Genomic DNA, 22,369 nt, shown 5'->3' on the forward strand with positions numbered 1-22,369 from the left:
TATGATGTAAAGTGCTTGATTCTAGAGATTCTTACAGAGTTCACATTGTTCATTGCGGTGATAGGAGCCAGATGCTTGAAGCATTTAAAAGCTGCATCATGAAATTCTTTTACATGAAATACAAATAGGCTGCCTGTTGCCTGAGAGAGATTGTTTTGTGTTAACTTTGCAATAAACGTTTGCCCTGAAACATATTTTTCAAGTGTATGCAGCATTGAGAGGTACGTGCAGATCATTAAAAGCGTGGCTAGAAATCAAGGAAAAATGTATATATATTTTTTTATTTGCATTGACTATTATCAGTATTTACATATAAAAACTCAGAAGACAAATGTAGGACTTGCTGGTTGTTTTTAAATGATAAGGCAAATGATATATTTGCGTTGTAGATATTGTGACCCCTCGTTCCTGTCACCACCACTGTAAAATCTGGCTTTTTAAGTTTCTCTACAATGAACCATTTCACAACATACCACCCTGAATGACTATTTCCTTCTGAGCAGCCAAATTAAGCAGGAATTTTAAAGAATCTCCTTTAAGATAATCCGCTTCTTGGTTCTGAAAGCAGGCCTTTTACTGTAAGAGTAGTGGTGTTGTGATGACTTGTGGATTTTGCTTTGTAATCTGCTTCTTGGTTTGAAACTGTAGATGGTTTTGTGTTTAAGGATGTTAAAGCATTGGTCATATGACAAGTTAATGTTAGCAGCAGGAGACAGTTCTGGTGATGATGGAAGAACAGTGAAACTGACTGATAGACATTCAGAATGTTCCAGCCTCTCCAGCCCTCCTGAGGAGTTTGAACTTGGCTGCCAACATCACAGTCGGACATTTTTGCCACTGTTGATGTGGAGAACGTCTACCTCAGAGTGTTGGTTAAGAGGGTTGGCAATTTAGATTTCCTTCTCATGCTTGTTTTCCATCCACAGTGTACAGTTTTTCCTAACGTAGTACTTAATGTTAGCTCTGGGTATCCAGAAGCTATTATTGGTTTCATGAACAGTAGATGATGTTCAGTGCTCTGCGCTGGGAAAATAGCCTATGTACATTACTTTTACCTCATTGTTTCTTTTGCATGTCAGTGTTTTCTCTTGCCAGTCACAATGACTTGTGACTTGAAGATTCATGGGGCCAAGGTCATAGTTTTCTTCCACATACCAGCTCCAGTTATTGCAGCTTGTTTCAGATCTAGGAAAAAATTTATATGCATGGGTGGATAACCAGATGATAACTTATGAACTCCTATCAGAATGTGTTATGTAACCGAACAGCTCAAGGGTTTTTATTGTAAGGTTTGTTCAACATTCCTAATCTTCACTGTCTTTCCGTTGAGCTTCTCATTCACATTCTTTCATATTAAGAGGGCTCAGATGATGATATGCTGTCGTTTTGTCTTCATCCCAGTGGGAATCCCTCTACATTTATCATAAATGGTGAATAAGCTCATCAGGAAAGGTAGCCGTGTCTGTAATTGAGTGTAGACTGGGGTCAGCGTTCTCAAACGGGCCTGGCTTTTCCAGTAGCGGCCAGGATATTTTTCTACCAGGAAATCCCTGTCCTCATCCGTCAGTGAGAAGTTAAGAAAGCCTTCTTGGTCTTTTTTGCCTAGATACAAGGCCAGACCCTGACGTCTTCTCCTCCATCACTATAGCGATAGTCAGCTTAGGTCTCGTGATGTAATTCTCCTTTGGTACTGTTGCTGTAGCAACAGCAGACAGTCTCACCACGTGACCCTACTGAGAGGAGAAGCCACCGTGGAGGTTAATGACATCACTGTTGTCTCACAGAAAAGTCTGTGGTAAGCCTTGTAATTTGTAGGACAGTAAGGGGTGTCTGTGTGGAGGTGGGCAGAGGAGCTCCCTCCTGAAAGGGGGAATCATTTGGAACAAAAGAACCTGAGCAAGGACAAAAGAGCCATCAAAGCCACAAACAAGGACACAGCGTTTTCTTCTTTCTTCTGAAGAGGATGCTGTTCTTGCTTTTGAAGTGTCATTGAGGATTTTTGAAGCATTTAGCTCTGTCATGTGAGTGTTCCAAAGATAAGCAAATATTTCTTTTCTTTTGGTTCCTGGAGATTTGACCTTGGTACTGACAGCCTGCTTACATCTAAAGAATAGTTAAAAGCCTAATTTAATTTGCAACTGTTCCTAACAGCAAGCATAAGGGGTCTTTTTTGAGCTTCAAGTGTGCTCGCACAGAGATTTGGGTAAATGTCTTTATTTTTATAAAATTCAGTTTGTTTTTTTTTAATTAAAAAAAACATACAAATATGTCATTGATAGTTTTTAAGGATCTGCTGATATGGGAATTGTGGGCTGATGCCGATATCCGATATTTTTAATGCACATATATGCTGATGCAGATACATAAACATTTATAAAATGCATAAATTGGGACTGGATCCTCCTGGATTAGCATTAGAGAAATTACAGTGGGAGAGAGTTACGAATGTAGTAAAAATAATGAAGTACAGACAGTAACATGTTTCAAAATGTTTTATTATTCAAAAAAACCAAGGATAATTCAGATGTGAGATAAAACTACAGCTAACTGGTACATCACTGGACGCTGATGAGGACTATTTTACATGGCGTATTTTCTTCTCAGTGGACGATGTGCCAACATGTTAGTTTGTCAGAGAAATACATTTTCCTAATGTTTCTGAACCTAGTTAACTTTAGCTAGAGTAGTTAGCCAGGTTAGTAATAAAGCTAAGCAAGTTCTGCTTTCTCAGTCACATCTTTAGCATCATGCCAGTGTGCCCACGTTCAGGCACTGTTTTGGAGTGGTAAAGTGTAATATACATACTCACAAATACATGCAAAGTCGTAGCATTTTACAGTCTTGTTATAAAACATAAAAGCGGTATTTCATTGAATTGTTAATCCTGCTGAAACGGAACAAGTACCCAAATAGTGATTTTCATTTTTTCAATTTGACCAAGTACTTGAGTGAAAATGCACATCCTTAGATTATACAACACTAAATTTTGGCATATCAGTGTAATGCCCCTTTGCTTATGGTGTCCTTGCGAGCCTCGAGGTTAAAGCTTTTTTCATTGTTAGTTAGCCTAGCTTTAACTGATAGTTAATAGTTAATAACACAAGGTATATGGACTTAAAAACAGTATCCAACGATTGTATCTAAACATGCAAATACTTGATGAAACATTCAACACGTGATGTTATACAAAACTAATAGAGTAGGTTGTTAAGGACCATAACAGTTAATGATAAAAAGGGATTTGACCACCAGATAAGCATGAAGCTGAGGTTGTGCCCATTGTAGATATGTCATGCGGACCACTAAGCTACACGAACCTTAGACCGGGTATCGTATTGATTGTTGCTCATACACACGCTGTTGTCAGGGATTCCGTCACTGTATTGGATCATGTCTGACCTGCCCTGCCAGAGATCTTGTTTGTTTTTCTCTTTCCTTTACTTCCCTTTGGATTAACACAAACTGAGTTAGTCAGGGCTCTCTTTCTCCCACCCAAACCCACACACTCTCTACCAGGTGGAATATGTAGAGTGAAGTATTGCAACCACATTTCTCTCCTTTCTGCGTTTGCCCGGCAGAGGTCTAAACATACATTGCTATGTCCCTACCGAATAGCACACATGCCTTCCATTACGTGCATCCACAATGTATGAACACTACATGAAGGGAAAGGAGTAAACAGCATGCTGCCCAGTCCATTCAAACATATAAACTGGCCTATATTTAAACTGGAGTATGACATACTCCCTCAGCAAAGCTGGTAAATGCATAAGGGCCAGAGAAAGAGAGAGAGGTGTGGTCAGTGAGCATGAGTGAGTGAGAAGTTTATGAACCCTTTGGAATTACCTGGATTTCTGCCAGAGTGACTCTTAAATGTGGTTTGATATTCATTTAGGTCATAATAACAAATAAAGTGATGTATCTTTATTGCACAAATGGTTTTAAACAGTCAAGGTCATTGAAGGAAAAAGTATAACCTCTATAATGACCTCTATAAAAGAAGATAATTGAGGTGTTCCTGTGTATTTAGGTGTAGGTTTCACCTGCCTTGCCATTTAGAAATACACACAATTTCGGTTACTTGCTCTTCACTACAGACTTCTTTTTTTTCAGTGCAAAATGGCCTGAAGAAATATGATTTTAGAGGAAATTTCATTGATGCTCATGAGACTAGAAAAGGTTACAAAAGGAAGATGGCACAGCCAGACAACATACAACAGAGAATCCACAAACGTGACAACTCTGTATCTATTGGCGTCTCTTGCACTTGCACACCTATGTTTGTTGGTATACCTTAAAAATAAAATAATAAACAGGGAACAAACATGGGAGGTTACCACAGTGAATTCAGACTGTAGGGAGAAATTCAATAGAAACCGTTGTCCCCAGCATATTGTGGTAAAATGAGACCAAAGTTGTACTTCTTGGTAAAAGTACACAGCATTTACCATTTAGAGAAAACACAGTACTGCATACCAAAACCTCATCCAAGCCATGAAGCATGGTGGAGGGAGTATATCAAGGTCATAGAAGAACCAGTGAGGTTATGCTCATATTCAGGTATAACCAGATGGGTTAGACTTTTTTTGTGAAGTTCTCCTATATCCAATTTGTTACCACATTAAAAAATAACAATAATAAGATCCCAATCAGACCACAGGTTAAGAGTAGTTCAACATGGAGGCAGGATTGATAGAAACCGACTTTTTCTTCAATTCTGCACTTGTATCACGTATATCAGGGGATGATTAATGCAAACACATGTATTTTTGCTTTACCACTATTGGTACGAGGTTAGACAAGATGTAGATAAAGTAAGCATTAAAAAACAGTGTTGCTCCTTATAATACTGTTTTCATTACATTTGCTCTGATGCAAGGAGAGAGAGGGCATTTTCACAATTAGACTGTTTCCGAGTTTCAAGTGGAACTCAGACCCCTCTAAATGGTCCCAAAAATGAATCAGACTTTTTGTAATTTGTTTTGTGGTCTGATTGATTTTGTGTCTTGAAAACAGAACCTCCCCAGTCCACTTCATGTTTTGCTTCATGGTTCAAGAAACGTGAGGCTTTCTTTTACACAGCTACAGTCTTGCATCTCTCTAGTAGATAAAAACAAATTCCTGAGGATAAAGGCTGCCCATGATCTTGTGGCCCAAATCTGATTTTCTCACCAAATCCGATTTTTTTTTGTTTGGCTGTTCACATTATCTTTGAAATGTGACCTGTATGCGACATTAGTCTGAACAGATCAGCTCCTAAACCGACCCGCATGCGCAAAAGAACATTGCTTCACGTGGCGGCTCATCCAAGGGTAAACAGTCATGACGGCCGACGAACACCAGTCGATCCCGGAGCTTTCAGTTTCGTCTTCGCAGCATCACGGGAGCGATTATGAAGTTCCAATGGTTGACAGCTGGGCTCATCACCCAGAATGTGTTAGAGTTCGCTGTAAAAAGGGCACGTTATTCGGCCACGGCCACGTCTTTGGTTCATGTCTTCGGATTCTTTAAGCTTTTTTTGACGCTGCAGCCTCGGGCTCCTCCAGCTGCGTTCGGCCTTTTCATTCAAAACCTCTTCGAGCACGGAGCGGTTGTGATGAGTCTCTTCTAATGTTTTGGTACAGAAACATCAGCCGAAATGTTTGAGTCTCAGCAGCGTGAAATTATGACGAATGTCAAGTTGGACTGACATAAAAGTTGCATGAGTTCAAACTGAGTCGCATTGCCACAGATCGGTTATGTATCGGATTTCAGTACCACATATGAAAGCGTCTCAAATCAAAATTGAAAATGACAGATTCAATGCAATTTTTGCTGTTCACACTGCCACACAGATGACACATTTGTTTTTTTTTTGTTGGATTTGGGCCACTTTTACCTGCTGTGTAAACGTAGCCTTAGGCACACAAGTGATGCAGAGTTAAACCCCTACCAATATTCAATAAAAAAAAAAAAAATCAATGAAAAATCATTTAATGACCAACGTAACGTTAAATTATTTTTAATAGCTTGGTACTTTTGGACTATTTTGCCTAACATCGGCTCTAACTTGGCTCAGCCAATCAGGTCTGTTGTCTGAACAACACTACCCATGATTCGACATTACCTAGCTTCTAAAGGAGTTGCGGTGTGAACAACAGTACTAAAGAAAGAGAACTGAGTCGTCTGTTAAGTCTGCTTACTTTATGAACACACAAAGCACTGAGGGCGTTTGCAACTTTTCAGCTTCGGTTTTCAGTCTCTTTTCAGTTTTACTTTAACGGAACTGAATTTGCTTCATTTAAAAAGAACTATATGTAAAAAAAAAAGAGGGGAAACAGAACGAGGGAGAACAGGAAGGCGGTGTAAAAGCAGGAACAGTCGGATGATGGTGAGAAAGGAAGAAATGCTGAAAGCTGAGACAGAATGCACTTACATAATAGCCACAGACTCTTTTTGGCCTCCTTATGTACATCAATAGTTTACAGACTCAGTGTCTCGTGGTATTTAACAAACCAGAGTTACACAAACCTTACAAAAATGTATACAATCGTTATTTAAAAATAAATATAAAAATATCTTAGATGTGATATGAGCCTTACAAACCTTTATTTTTTTTACGTTGTAAATAAATACATATTTGACCCTTGTGGATGTGGTTTGTTAGAACAGACTCTAATAGTTTATTTTTTATGACTAATTGAAGATACATGCATGCAGCTATGTGTTCCTACAGAAAGTTCATAAACTTTCTCTCCCAACTGCAGTTGATGTAGTTTTTGTGGGTCCAGAATGGGCATCAGATCTTCCGTTGTTCTTCGTTGGATGCTTTACTGGTACAAGAGGATTTTTTTTTTATCTGAGATGCGTCAAATTGGAACACGTTTGTTCAAATCTTGTCCTCTTGATATTGTTTTTCTCATGGACTGATATGCATCCAGGTGCCAGTCAGCAGCGTGATGTCACGACATACGTCTTTTATTACATGATGTCTGGTGTTACTCTAGCACTGCAGTGCATGTGAGGCCAGCTACACGGGTCTGTTTACCATCTCTGAAATGTAATATCACCGTAATGTCACATCTCACTATGGCAAAAATGCTCTGCACAGCACTTCCTGTGTGAAGGGAGAGAGCTGAATATAGACCTGCTTCCAATTATAGTGGTCCCTGTTCTGGAAGTGCTCAGGCAGTGCGGGGGGCTGTGGAGCAGGCAGATACTGTAACTCAGCTGGAGAGATTTTGTGGTGACATGGTGCTTCCTGTGTTCTCATGAATCAGCGCTGTGAGAGGGCACTCCAAACAGCGCACTTAATAATTGTGACCTCTGTTCAGAGTGGGTCTGTGTCTAATGATCAAAGCCTGTAATCTGGAATCCTTAGTACTTTATGAGCACTAAGGTCATTTCTAAGGCAAAGTGCAAGCAGGGTATGTGAGGGTATGTTGCCTACAGAACATAAGGTATAATAACAAAATTATAATTATAATAAAAAGCATAATTATATATAAATGTATATAATGTAAGTGCTTAATAGAACCAGAATAAAAAAAAAAAAACGTATGTTAGTTCCATCTAACTGGATTTAATGCAACATAGAATGCCAAATATTGAATAAAGGTTATTGTTTCACAGTTTCACAGTTTTTGATTCTACAGTTTTTGATACTACTTCTTCTTTTTTTCTCCGTTCCAATTAGTCAGATGTCTTAAAAAAAAATAAATATCATGATGGTGTATTGTAAAGATTTCATGAAGTATCACAATGATATATTTTGCTATATTGCCCACATCTAGATGCGCTAAAAGGAGAATTATGGACCCATGATGATATCCAGTATTTTTCTTGTACATATCTGCCAATGCAGGTACATAAACATTTCTAAAATTTATAAATTGGGAGTATTCATTTTATGAGAGTAGACAGTTTAGCTCAATAGTTCAGCGACGTCCTGTTCTTCTGGAGTACTAAAAACATATACTCAAATATTGATTTGAAATATTGGTCAAACATAATTATCTGTTCTTTGCCGATGTATTTTAACAAAACCGATACCAGTGTGATTCCAAAGTCATCATGCATCCCTAGGTTTTAGTAGATTGCCTGTTATGACAGATACAGTGTATTGTCTCATTGCCTAATTTTATGTCTGTACGTGCCTCAGGAAAAGGTATGTACAGAAATTGAGGTTGAGAAATTTTGCTCACCCTTTCAGAGATCACATCAGCTAGGTCTAAACAATTTGGGTGATTTTTACTGACCACTGTTGTAACTGCAATTTAAACTGTCATTATTTTCTGGTCCAGGGCTGTTTTGGCCAAGCAGACCAGATTATTCAAATTTTCTGGCTTCAGGCTTACACAATAAACAGTGTGGCAGACTGCCAGTTAGTTGTGGTTGTGTTGTCGTGTTCACAAGTTTCCCATGAATGTACAGCTCAAGGATGTTACCTTGCTTCTGTTTTTTGCCCCCGAGAATACTAACTCGCCATATATTCCCCACTCTAACATAGGATCTCTGTTTAGATGGGTTAAAGTGGTGATTTGAAGGGTCAGATTTTTCCCTCACCTCAAATGTAGTCTGAATCAGTGTCCAAAGTTTGCTTCTTTAGTTTTGCACTGGAGCTACTAGACTAATGGAGCTAACAAGTAATAGAAGCTTATAGCCACCTGTTAGCATTGTACACGTAAACCTTTCCCAAATTATCACTCTTGCCTCAAACCATGACTAGTTGTTTAGTAATCTAAAGTAGACTTGTTCGATTTATTTTCTGACACTGTGTTAAATACTGTTATCTGTACAAATGGGAAAAAATAATTAAATAAAAATTAAATTGGCTCCTCCTACTAATTAATTTTTAGTAATGCAACATAGTCTTATATTATTTATCCATTTTTACAGATAGTAGTATGTCATACAGTGTCAAACTATATAAGCAAGTGTGTTTAATGATATATAACAATGTCATGTGATTTGTGGCAAGTGTATGATGATTTTTAGGTGTGCTGTTTGCATGATGGTTGGCTGTAAGCGTCTATCACTTGTCAGCTGTTCTCCAGACAGAAATAATATTTTTGTTTATTTTTGAGAGTAACTGAAACTGCTGTATGTCTGAATGAATGTTTTCACACCATACACCTGCACTCTACAAAACCATATTCAGCTGCTGTTACTCATGCTTGCAGAACCACAGCTGTCAGACTAATGTATAAAAGCATGTTTTGAAGAACTAAAACCCAGACCGTAGGCAGAAACAACAGAAGTGGTCCTCCTTGGTCATTTTTCCACCCACATGGTAGGATGAAACTATTGAGGGCTGGTTAGGCTGCGGGTGGAGGCCCTGCTGGCTGTGCAGTTGCAGAGCACAGGGGTCAGGTAGAGGAACGAGTGTGTTTGTACAGCCGAAGAGAGTTGGCACTTGGTCAGGCAGAGTCACTCTAACCCTCTACCTGCTTACCCCTTCATTATTCTCTCCACCACTCTTTCCATGGGGTGGAGATTTCCTTGGAACCTACCACACCTTAAGTGTGTGTGAGTGAGGGAGTGAGGGAGGGAGTGAGGGAGGGAGTGAGTGTGTGAGGGAGGGAGTGTGTGAGGGAGGGAGGTGGAGTTATTAATGTAGGACAAAGTGTTGTCACTGTCTTTGGCCTTCACCTGCTTTTTTTTAATTCCCTTGTAGATATTGTGTTTCACAGTGACGGAAGAGTGCTGGGTTTCTTCCACAAATGAAAGGGAAAATGTTCAGGGAATTAAACTTGAAAGATTTGGCACTGTGGATATAAAGCTTGCCTAAAAGAGTAACTGAAACTGCTCTCTAAATAAAGGTATTCGCACCCTGTATGTAATAGTAGAGTTGGGCAATATGACAGTATTTTTTTGTCATCATGTTAAATTTTGTTATTGTGATTAAAAGATATGCTTTACTGAGTAGTGGTTAGTGATATGGCAAAAATCTAATATCATGATACTTCAAGAAATTTTCATGATGGGTCACAATATTTATTTTTTTGGGCTAGTTTTGATACCATAAAAAGAGCTAGTAGTGCCACATTTGGAAAGTGTCATCATACTCCAAACTAACATAACTGAGTACAGTGATATTTATTCAGTGTTTCACATACGGCACTGCACAAATTCAGTTAAATGGGACTAATTATGCTCAGTTTGTAGTGACACATGCAGTTAGTGAATGTTGTAGAAGTACTGACAACATACTCTGTATGCTCAGACAAATATTCTGACTCTGCAATGTAATTGGTCAAGACAATGATAAACATTGTCATATTGCCTGTACATATGGGAAATATCGTCTGTACTTAAAGGACACTGTTCTATTACTAAAGAGAGTATCATTAGTCCTGTTAATTGTTTTTTTATGCAGCACATTATGTGAAGTGTTGAATAAAAATAATTGTTTCCAGAGTTTTTGATAAGTTTTTGGCACTATAAGCGCATTGTGTTTGTGTATCAGAATATCATGATGTGTATAGTGTGTAATGAAAATATCTTTGCATATCATGATAGGATATTTTTGCCCTATCACCTACTTCTATGTAGTAGTTAGAATTGAGCATTTCAGACATATATACTGCACTGTTTGGACAGGTCTGTTCATTGTTCACCGGAGAATGCTGCAGCAGTTGATGTTAAATGTTAAAAAGTAATGTCTCTCTAAAATCCTGTCTGGCACTGCACAGGCATATTGGAATCAGCCATTTATGAAACACAAAAAAGCAATGAGCGATAATTTGTATTGCTGTTAACCCCAAACAGTGGAATGCCTGCTGTATGTTTACATTGTTTGTGTCCAGTAAGTGTGATTTTAAAAAGTTTTATATGGTGCCTGCAGTACATTTTGTGGGTTATATCATGTTTATCTAGTATTTGTAGCAAGTAATAAGTGTGGAATGTTGATGGTGAAAGTTAAAGTCTCATGGTCTCTCTGGGGCTGGGGAAATACCTTTGTGCAGTGGTCACTGTTTCCTTTTCTTCTCTTGTGATAAGCCAGCTGATTCAGTAAGGTTTGACTTAAGTTTGATTTATGTTACTGTGATGTAAGCATGGCTTCCACAAAGACTGAGTCCTGGTAGAAGTTAAAGTTAGATAAAATAAAGAAAGCAGAATTACCTTTTTAAACTCTATGGATCTCCTTGTATAGTCTTTATCTGGTGCATCTGTTGTCTCTGACAGCGTACCTTCCTGTTCAGATTGTTGCTTGGTCAGTGGATTTCCTTTGGTCACTCACTGGCAGATAAGAGTAAGTGCTCATGTGGCACCCAGAACCCTTCCTTGTGCTTGGAATAAGAACAGACCGATATTGGCTTAACTGATACTCTAGTTTTATGTGCTCTTTTGCACATCTTGCCACAAATCCTATGGTCTGGCCTTTTAGTCTTACGTTAGCTATGTTCCGAAAGCAGCTTTGTTGATTCCGAATCAATCTAATTGCTGGCTTAGTTTATGGCATTGTAAACGTTCTTCAAGATTACGCAAATGATATCCCTTTGTTTCTTCTTATAAAGACAGTCTCATGAGGTAATGACATTTATGAGGATTTAAGTAATGTAACAAAAAGCCAGATGGCTGAAGTAGCATCTTGCACAATCTGCAAAAACATTACACTCATTTGATGTTCCAGAGTCAAGAAAGTACAATGGTCATTTATCATCGAACCATCCTGGATTCTACTTGTCAAAGTCTTCCTGTTTATAGTTCAGTGGACTTAAACAGGTTTCTGATTTAGTCTAGCTGCTCTTTCTGATGTGGCCCCTGTCAGGGTGAAGAATCTTTATGCATTTCTAAATAAAGAGAGTAATTTCTGTAGCACACCACATTATTAATGTTTCCTGTGTTGTTCATTAAAATCAAGTGTCCAGGAAGGTACCTCTAACTTCTTATATGGGACTGATTCGTCCATTTTTCTGACACCTCAAGGTCACCTTGGGGTTGGCAGCTTCTCTAAAACCCGTTTCTGGCTTATAAAAGTCTTTAGAACAGTATTGGTTATCAATAAAATGTGAAACTCATCAGTAATGCTATTTTTCTCACACTTTGTCTGCAGGATGAAGATGTCTGAAGCAGGGAGTTGAACCTGTAAAACACAGACTCTGACTAAGTGGGCCAAGGGCAGTCCCATAATCCCCTGCGTGGGGTGAGGGATCATGGGAGATGGAGGCGTTAGTGCAGCGGGAGAGGGGATCAATCAGTCCCATGTGCTGTTTGACCGCTTTGTTCAGGCCACCACCTGTAAAGGCACCCTTAAGGCCTTTCAAGAGCTGTGTGATTTCCTGGAGCTCAAGCCCAGCGAGTACCGAGTCTTCTACCACAAACTCAAGTCCAAGCTCAACTACTGGAAGGCCAAAGCACTATGGGCCAAACTAGACAAACGTGCAAGCCACAAGGAATACAAGAAAGGCAGAGCCTGCGCCAACTCTAAGGTATGAAAAACCCAAGAGGTAGTTCACACGTTGCCAGTGATGTGGATGCATTAGTATAGTACGGCCGTCACGATTACTCAATTAAAATTTGAGTATGTTCTTAATGAATTGCAGTGATTTAGTTGGCAGGTTTTTATGTTGACGGTGCATATTTTAAATACTGCTATTGGTCTCTCTTACAGTAAACAACTCACCATGATGGACATTTTTATGTATTTGTACAACATAATGGATTGGATACTTTTGTGCATTGTTCTGCAGTGTCTGATCATTGGAGCAGGACCATGTGGGTTGCGCACAGCTATCGAGCTTTGTTTTCTGGGAGCCAAGGTGGTGCTGTTGGAGAAGAGAGACGCTTTCTCCCGCAACAATGTCCTCCACCTTTGGCCCTTCACTATTCAAGATCTTCGGGGACTTGGTGCCAAGAAGTTCTACGGAAAATTCTGTGCAGGATCCATAGACCATATCAGTGAGTAGATGGAGACACACACAATAGCACCTAAATAAATCTTCCTGAAAACTTCTGGGCAGACAGGAGAAGAGTACAGGGATATTGACTTGGTTCTGCACTCTGGCTTGGCTCTCTGCAGGTATTCGTCAGTTACAGCTCATGCTGCTGAAAGTAGCTCTGATTCTGGGCATCGAGATCCATGTCAACGTGGAGTTCAAAGGCCTCATCGAGCCGCCAGAAGATCAGGAGAACGAGAGTATGATGGCCACTTTGCTTATTAAAATGGGCATTTGTTTTTACTTAACCCCTTAGAAGTCACAGTTATCACTGGCTGTAACAAAAGCATGGTGTTATTTTAAATGAATTTTTTCTCACTTGTAGTTTACTGAAACAATCAGAGAACTGAATGTTCAGTTGATACTACATTTCGGTTTGTATTTAATTAAAATTATTATGAGATAAACTTGCTATTCTTCCCACTAATTAATTAAGCAATAGTTATTATTAGTTAAATTATATAAAAAAATGAGAGCAACATGTCACCTAAAACAGTGCACTGTGTGGTTTCTATTACTGTTTGTTGAGAGAAAAGAACTTTTTGGCTAAATGTTGTGCCATTCTTTCCTGATCTGTGTGATATGATCTGTGTTCTTTGCAGGGATAGGCTGGAGAGCTGAAGTTCATCCCAGAACACATCCTGTCAGTGAGCTGGAGTTTGACGTCATTATCGGGGCAGATGGGAGGAGAAACACATTATCAGGTAAACAAAACATTGAAAAGACCCTTTTGATAAAATCTTCTGTGAAATCTTCTCTTATTAAAGGTTCCTTATCTGGAGCTTAGTCTTAGTACGGATCATGGTTCTATTAGCTTGGTTTTTGTGCATAATCACACAGCTTAGCTGCTGATCAGCTGTATGTGTTGGTCAGTACTTTACTGATTATTTATGTTGGCCTCTTAACAAAAAAGGCTTTTAACAGATTCAGGACTTTCTTGACTTGTTTAGCAGGTTTTGTCATTTGAGAATTAATGCTCTTGCAATTAAATGGCACAGCGGTGCTTGGCTCCTGTTCTTAAATTCTGAAGTACAATGGAGGGCACTTTTCCTATCGCAGAACAGCTAACAAGGGGGACTCAGTTGGGGAAATGTTATCTGAATCTCTCTCTGATGTTCAGTCTGCTAGAAAATGAGTATTATAGAAATAAAGAGGCTTTGTGGAACTGGCTCTGTGTCTAAATCTGTGTCTAAATCTGACTCCTCACTTTATTTTCTATCTAGGTTTTAGAAGGAAAGAATTCAGGGGCAAACTGGCCATCGCCATCACGGCCAACTTCATCAACCGCAACACTACAGCAGAGGCTAAGGTAGAAGAAATCAGCGGAGTGGCCTTCATCTTCAACCAGAAGTTCTTTCAGGACCTTAGGGAAGCCACAGGTATAGCCATGTTTGTAATGTGATGCTATAGCAATGTTAGCACCCTTAGCTGTGGGGTGTTAATTTCCTCCTTTATTCAGTTATCAGAGGAATTATTAAAGGAATACTCCAGTGTTTTTCAAGCTAATTTCTGTCTGCTGCATCTGTTGCAGTCTCTATCTGCTAAATCTGTCACATATGGTCAATTTCACATGGACAGTATTTTCTGTACTTAGAAACGAACAGGGGGCCCAATGGCTGTTTTGTTTGCTATCTAATATACTTACAGTGCGCACATCCACTTCACATCGGTCCTCTTTATCGTATTTTCACTTTGTGCTTTTCAATATGAAGTATTCATAACATAAACAGATATGTTTAACAAAAGCATTCAGACATATTGTAAAATAAATGTGTGTGTACATATTTATGAAGTTACGTTAAAATCTAGGTTTTAAAGCAAAAAGGTCTTGTTAAAATTGCACCTTGTGTAGTTATTAAAGACATTGCCACATTAGCATTGGTTAGGAAGATTTCACACAAGTAGTAATTATGAAGAAGGTTAAGGAGCTTCCTAAAGTTCTCATGGACAGCATTATCAAACAACACTCCAGTGTCTCAGAGCCATAGCGAAGACCTTAAACATTGGTCAGTACAATTGGTTTATTAATATGCAAGTGAGAAGTTCATGAAACCACAACTAATCATCTCTGGACAGTTCGCCATGCAAAATTTCACAACATGTTCTCAGTGATGAGGAAAGTAAAAGAGAAGCCAGCAATCACTCGCAAAGAGCTGTAGGGTGACCTGAAATCAGCAAGCACAACAGTTACACATAGAACAAAAAACAATGAACTGCACTGTAAACATTTCTGTTCCTATACTCTGCGCAGAACTCCTCTGCAAAAAAAGAAGCCCAGAGATGTGCTTCTACAATTTACACACAGTCTGTTAGACAAATCTGAACTGTTTTGGAACAGTGTACTCTGGTCAGACAGAACAGGAATAGAAATGAAATCCTTTGGTAGTAATTCTGCTCGGCATATTTGGAGAAAGAATAGTTGCGTATATGATCCCAGGATCACCATACCCCCAGTAAAGTATGGTGGTGGCAGCATTATGATATGGGGCTTCTTCTCTGCAGACAGTACTCAGGCATCACACTTTATTGAAGGAACATGAACAGAGCAGTGTGCCAGGACACAGCAGAGGAGAATTTAATTACAGCAGTCAATAAACTGAATCTGGGAAGAAGATGGACATTGCAACAAATACAGCCACAATAACTTATGACTGGTTTCCAAAAAGGAAGGGGACAGTGCTTGCATGGTCTTGCCAGTCTCCTGATTGAAATCTCACTGAAAAATCCTTCAGACTCACCGTTATAATCTTGAGGAATAAAGAGAAAAGTTGAATATTTCTTACCATGGTTGAGTGTTACTAGCAATTCATTTGCGGGAGTATTCCTTTAATCTGAAGACTTAGCATTCAGTAAGTATTACCAAATATTAGTAAATTCCTGCAAAACTAATATGGTATGCAGTTATTAGAGTGCATAATGTCTAAATGAAGTTCCATACAGGCTCTTGCTGTTTAAGGGGTTAAAAAGAACTGTCTAAAACATTGAAAACTCACAGCTGCTTTTGTTCATTTTTTCTTTCTAAACAAATAAAACCAATGTGTAATCTTGGATAGAGTTTCTGCGTCGCTGCAGTTAACAGCAGTTGCGTGCCAGTCTGCCCCTGTCCTGGCTCGGAAGGCTTTGTGCTGAGTTGGCAGTGTCTAAAGAGCCTTTGCGTTTGTTTTGCCACTCGTGTAATTGCTGCTGTTGGCCTCACTGTCTAATGAAGAGCAGCAGAGACAGACAGGGAGAGAGAACCGGTTGCTTTGGCTGCACTAATAGGGAATCATTATCTCTGCGAGAGGAAACTAATGAAGTTCTCTCTCTTTTTCTTAAATTTCACTTGTGTATTTATCAATGTTTCTCTTTTTTCTGTGAATTACTCTGCAGTCTCACTCTCTCACTCAGTCTTTCTCACCCTCTGTTGGTTTTTGCCTCACCAGGGATTGATCTGGAAAACATTGTCTACTATAAGGATGACACACACTACTTTGTAATGACCGCCAAAAAGCAGAGTCTGCTGGACAAGGGCGTCATTCTGCACGTGAGTGATCAAAGAGCTCCTCAGAGCATAGTCTGTCTGCTCTGAGTGTCAGTCTGTCTCTTTCTCTGTTAGTCTCTGGGTCTAGGACTCAGATCCCTCTATCAGCCATGTGTCTCTCTCAGATAGTGTTGCATATTTGCGGTAGAATGAAAGGTGTTTTTGAGTATGTGTATATGTGTATATCAATGGTTTACCTTTATATGTATTGGAAATGACTGGTCACCAATCACTCTGTTGCCTGCTAATGTGAACTCAGGGCAAGAGGCGTATGTGAGGGAGAAAAGACGTACATGATGAGAGAGAAAGAGAGAGAGTCTAATGTACTTATGGGTAAACCATTGATATGTCCTCTCCCTAAGCTACGATCTCTCACAAACAGCATAAGTACATTATACTAGTAATAAGTTTTAAAGTCATCAGCTTCACACTAGATATACATACATACGCCTCTTGCCCGGAGTTCACATTAGCAGGCAACAGAGTGAATGGTGACCTGTCATTTCCAGTGGGAGCAGGTTATTTGTGACTTTGATTTAGCGACAAATTACAAGCGACAAATCGAGTTGAGATTTTTTCAGTGCTGTGCAAATTAATTACGATGCAGTAAAGAGGCAGTGTAAATGTTTGGCTTCAACAAACATTGGCTTCAACAAAATTGGTCCTTAGACCAATCGCAGACATGGCAGTCTAAGGTCCCTAGCCACTGCTCTGTGAACTTGTGTTTCAACCAACTTTTCAAACGCTTTATAAATCTTTAGACTTGTACCACAGTTCATATTTTAGACAAAGTGGCAGTGCATATATGGTAGATATTTTTACATTTCTTCTCAGAATCTGAGCAGTGTACATGTCCACATGTGATGGCAATCGCGGCCTCAAAGTTTTTTTTTAGATATTTGTATTTCATATTTTTTATTCTCAGTTAGATTTAGTTAAACACTGCTTTACTAACAGTTGTTTTTGTCCATTCTCAGTTTTTGCACTTTATATTATTTATGACTGAGTTTCAGCTGTTTAAGTTAAACACTGTAGCTGGGGTGGGGCTACCCAGAATTCCTTGCTTGAATTCTGTTTATCATCTCGTTTTCTTATTTTTCACTAGTTGTGTTCTTAACCAAAGTTTTTTGTATTGTGTAACATGTAATTCCTTTGCTAAAGGTTAGGTTTGGATATATTTTGAAAATTTTATAATACTGATATTGATGATATTGATAGTTTTGTATTCAAATTCAGCAATTCAGCTTGTATTGCTGTTATAAGGTTTTGTTCTATCATCTAGAGATCGTGAATCAATGTTTTTCAGTGTGTAATTAGCACATTACCAGCAGTATTTTTTGCAGATACCAGTAAAACCGCATGTTGACGGTATGGCCCGATTCTATCATTATGGCTGTACTCATAACGAACCCAGGAACATTTGTTTAGCCAATGGAATATTGAGTAAATGCAGTAAAATACAATGCAGATTTAGTACGTTAAGAAATATATTAAAATGTGTGAGCAGTCTGGTTTAGCAATGAGAGTGGCTGTAACATGAGTGAGAACTAGTTAGTTGGTGTGTCTAGTCTTCAGGAGAAGGTTAGTCGGCGTTTAGGGTGCTAGACAGGGCCTTTCTCCTGTAATGGTACAGCTGACACTGTTGGCAGCAGAGCAGAGCCAGTTATAGCAGCATGAATCAGAAAAACAGCTCACATCCTCCATTACTTCTCCTTTTGCCTCTCGCTGCTGAATTATACGCTTCTCATGACCTTCGTCTAAACACAGCAGACTTTGATTTTAGAACAGAATGGACCCACTGCTTATTTCTGCAATTACACTGGCCTCAAAAGCAATGTGTTGTTTCATGGTTGACTGACTTTCACTGTAACATCATGACTAGAGTAGAATTGTCTTTTCAGAATGCATTTGAAGTTGTTTTCCCTTGTGTGTCCTTCAGGACTATGTGGACACAGAGATGCTTCTGTCCAGGGCTAACGTGGACCAAGCAGCTCTGCTGTCCTATGCCAGAGAGGCAGCCGACTTCTCCACCAATCACCAGCTGCCCACGCTGGACTTTGCCATCAACCATTATGGGCAGCCTGATGTGGCCATGTTTGACTTCACCTGCATGTACGCCTCAGAGAATGCAGCGCTTGTCCGCCAGCGCAACGGCCACCAGTTACTGGTAGCGCTGGTGGGAGACAGCCTTCTAGAGGTGAGAGGAGGCGTATGAGACGTCCATGTACTATGCAGCATTCACAGATGTTGCTAACGCATAATAGGAGATCATACCCCACCAATTAGCTTTGACCACTTTATGTATAGTAGAAGGGCTGGGAAGATAAGCCGTTTTGAAAAATTGATAAATCAGGACAAATGTTTTGATACATATCTTTGGATATCTTTGATCAATATCTTATTTTGCAGTTTTGTTTAGGGCTACAAAAAACTGTGGTTTCCATAATCAATTAATCAGTCCATTATTGCTTTGATTAATCAGTTATTAGGCACTGCAGCCAGTAGGTTGTCAATAACTAAAAAAAAATCACATCATGCACAATGTTCCTTTTAACAAATTAAAAATACAAGGATTATTCCTCCACTGGCAAGGTCAATCAGGAAGATCAACAATGGCACAAGATGTCTTCGGAATTGCTGTCAGAAATGCTATTTTATTCATTGTTAAATGACCAAAATCTTATATGGCAATTTAAATACTGCTGTGGAGGTAGTTTAACTCTACTTGACTCTTTGGAGGGAGGCCAAAACACAGAGAATGTACACTCTGACAACAATATGCATATCTGTGTGGACGAGCAGCTCTTTGTGCATTAGCACACTAGCAGTGAATAAGTATGATTTAGATGTGCAGTTTAGATGAAGATGCAGCTCACGCCTTCAGCCAACAATGTTTATTTTGCTAAACCGAAACAGAGCTTGCTGAAAAGCAGACAACCTGCTGTTTTTAACTTGTGACTACAGTTATTATAGGGTTTACTCACCATGTTGAGCTTTTGCCATTTTCTGATGTGAATGTTTGTCTAGATCCCCTTGCCTGGTAGGCTCAGTTTTACTTGAATCTCACAGGAAGTCTTCTTTTCAGATGATGTTAAAGTGAAATGTACAACATTGTTTGATTTTCTGAGTCATGCATAACCTTGTGCTATAGTCTATAACTGATGTAAATGGGTTGCACAAATGCCATCATGACAACTAATCGATAACAAAAATTCGCTGCCTGTGGTTTTTTTAGTTGTTGCAGTCCTAATTTTATCTAGGACAGTTTCCCTTAATGCCAGAGGAGGTGACAAAACTGCAAGGCCTTTCTGACTCTGTTTGAGTTTGACAGGATTGGGGGAGGGGGACATCAGCTCATGGTTACTTTTATAGTATTTTAATACGCTGATGCTGATCCATGAAACGCACACACACATGCACACACATGGTAGAGCTTCATAATTGTGACATACAACATTAACATACAATTAAGAATGAGAAATACCATTTCTGATTCTATGCTAGAGCTCCAGAGTGACTACATATATAAATTAAGTTTTGAGTAATGAATCAGGTCGCAGAACAGTCATGCATATAATGTGGAAAGAAAAAAATGTTAAATTCTACTTATCGATTTTATGGTTGTAATCCAATAATCCAATAATCCAAAAACGCTGGGAATGAGGGGAAAATTGTGTAAATGCGATTTTCTTGAGTACATTTTTAAAGGAATATTGTAGTGTAAATTGTGTAGTAGGCAACCTTATCTATCACAGTGTTCTAACTAAGAATATATTCCTGTGTTCACAGCCATTCTGGCCGATGGGGACTGGCATTGCTCGTGGCTTCCTGGCAGCCTTAGACTCTGCGTGGATGGTGAAGAGCTGGGCTCAGGGTGCCTCTGCTCTGGAAGTTCTAGCAGAAAGGTGAGACACTCTCTTCACTGCATTAAGAAGTTCATGTTGTGAATGCTGGATCTTCTACATGACAGTCCCTACTAGAAGTGCTGCAGATTGATCTTCATGCAATCTATGTCAAATTTACAATGTCTCCACGCTTGTGTTTTCCTCATGGGCTTGTAAAACACATACAAGAATTGAAGCTAGCCCTGTGGTACTTTGCCTCATCATGCCCACACTGCATATCTGCACTAAGTGCTTTATAAGTAAATTGCCAGCATTAAGTCTCTTGGGGCAGATCCTGAGACAGCACTAATGGGATGAAAGCAGCGCTGAATGGAGTTGAGCTGTGCTCCTGTGCTTGGTTGTAATCATGCAGCCGTAACCCCTGCTCCCTTGTGTCTTAGAGAGAGTATCTACCGACTGCTCCCGCAAACTACCCCTGAGAACGTTAGTAAGAACTACAGTCAGTACACTGTGGATCCCACCACACGCTACCCCAACATCAGCCTCCATCTACTCAGACCCAACCAGGTGAGTCACCTCAAGAAAAATGGCAAAAAGTTACTTGCGTGTGTAGCGAAGTTTTTTAATGAGCTGAGCTTAAGGCATGAGCACAGTCACGTCTATGTACATTTAAAAAAAAACAAAAAACAAACACACTAATTACATTTTAAATCCATTACCCTCACTTAAATATGTTTAAGTATGTTAAAACCCTAACCTGCTGCTTCTTTACTGTGTCAGCGAAAACAACAGCAGCAGCAACTCCACATTTGTTTGTCTGCATTTCTTATTAACAGGAGAATATGTGAGCTCGTGCAAGTTTGGTGAGTTTGGTTCAGTTCGGCAGCAACTTAAAAGTTGAGTAGTGTGTGATCCTAAGTTGTTTAGTGTGCAATCCCCAATATTTCAGTCGCCCTAAAAATCTGCAGAAACCACTCGGATAGTGTGAGACGCCCAGTTTTTTATAATCTGCTGGGACTTTAAAGTCGAGTAGTGCACTCAAGGCTTCAGTCAGACTGAGAGTCTGGCTAAAATCAGAGTAAAAGTCATGAAGTGTAACCCTGGCTTTAGACACGCAGATCAGCTCTGCTTTCACAAACTCTTACTGTGCTCTCACACTGAGCCCAGCATGTAAACCAGGTGAAAACTCAAGTCCAACCCTGCTTAGATAAGGAAAAATGCTCAGTCTCACAAATACTTGTATGTTTGCACACATAAACTTTGTGTGCATTTGATGTTAAGTTGAAATATTTACCTAATGATTCACTGTATATCCACAGTATACAAAGCAGAGAATTTTACCAGAATGTCTGTCTGCAAGCTTTTTTGTCCGCAGTTTGAGTGTAGACTCCACAGTCTGTGTTAGTACTGAGGCCAGTATGGAGAAAACTGGAATGGAAAATGGAAAATTTCATTTCCCCACTTGGAGAAACTATCATTCTCGTCGCAGGTGTTTATTGATAAACAGAAGCTACTTATAAACGTTTCCACATTGAGCGCTGTTATTTAGTGACTAGCATGGCATTTACATGATGATTAAATTATATAGCCCTGTATATAACAGTTTTTATGTTGGTACAGTACTGATCCAAAGCTCTTGGTATAGGTGCACTGTGGCAGGGGTTTTAACCTGACTGCTAATAGTTCTGTATGATGAAGAGTGAACATCATTATGTGGCCATTTTACTATTTTATACAAACGTATATTTATATAATAAATATTGCACCTCTATTTAAAAAATGACATTCAGAATATATTGTTATACCAACAAAATGTTTAACCCCCCCCCCGGTTAATGCGGTATGTGATAACGTCAGCTGTGATAAAAGGTTCATAACGGATGCGTACATTCAATATTTTTTCATTACAAACTAAAAGCATTAAAATATTCACTTCACTTAAGATGAGCATCTAAAAAGTATGACATGATACAATGTGAGTGTGGGCTATTTCAGGCTAGATTTGTTATGAAATTGGATCGGACTCCCCACTGCTGTCAAATCCAGCATTTTCTGCTGATATCAGCTCATTAATGATGCCTACC

General features: G+C 39.2%; 1 protein-coding gene across 20 annotated transcripts in view; it reads left to right on the top strand.

The window, feature by feature from the left end:
- mical3a (microtubule associated monooxygenase, calponin and LIM domain containing 3a) overlaps window positions 1-22,369 on the top strand; it is a 119,802-nt gene that overhangs the window by 46,332 nt on the left and 51,101 nt on the right. For all 20 annotated transcript variants that reach the window (XM_036584951.1, XM_036584971.1, XM_036584950.1 and 17 more), the window contains 9 exons: window positions 12,038-12,413; window positions 12,675-12,882; window positions 13,004-13,120; window positions 13,523-13,624; window positions 14,144-14,299; window positions 16,343-16,443; window positions 18,380-18,637; window positions 20,230-20,345; window positions 20,726-20,852. In XM_036584951.1, the coding sequence (XP_036440844.1) occupies window positions 12,138-12,413; window positions 12,675-12,882; window positions 13,004-13,120; window positions 13,523-13,624; window positions 14,144-14,299; window positions 16,343-16,443; window positions 18,380-18,637; window positions 20,230-20,345; window positions 20,726-20,852 (1,461 nt within the window). In that variant the 5' untranslated portion in view covers window positions 12,038-12,137. The remainder of the gene's footprint in view (window positions 1-12,037; window positions 12,414-12,674; window positions 12,883-13,003; window positions 13,121-13,522; window positions 13,625-14,143; window positions 14,300-16,342; window positions 16,444-18,379; window positions 18,638-20,229; window positions 20,346-20,725; window positions 20,853-22,369) is intronic.

This window comes from Colossoma macropomum, unplaced genomic scaffold (genome assembly GCF_904425465.1).
Source record: "Colossoma macropomum unplaced genomic scaffold, Colossoma_macropomum, whole genome shotgun sequence".
Taxonomy (NCBI): domain Eukaryota; kingdom Metazoa; phylum Chordata; class Actinopteri; order Characiformes; family Serrasalmidae; genus Colossoma; species Colossoma macropomum.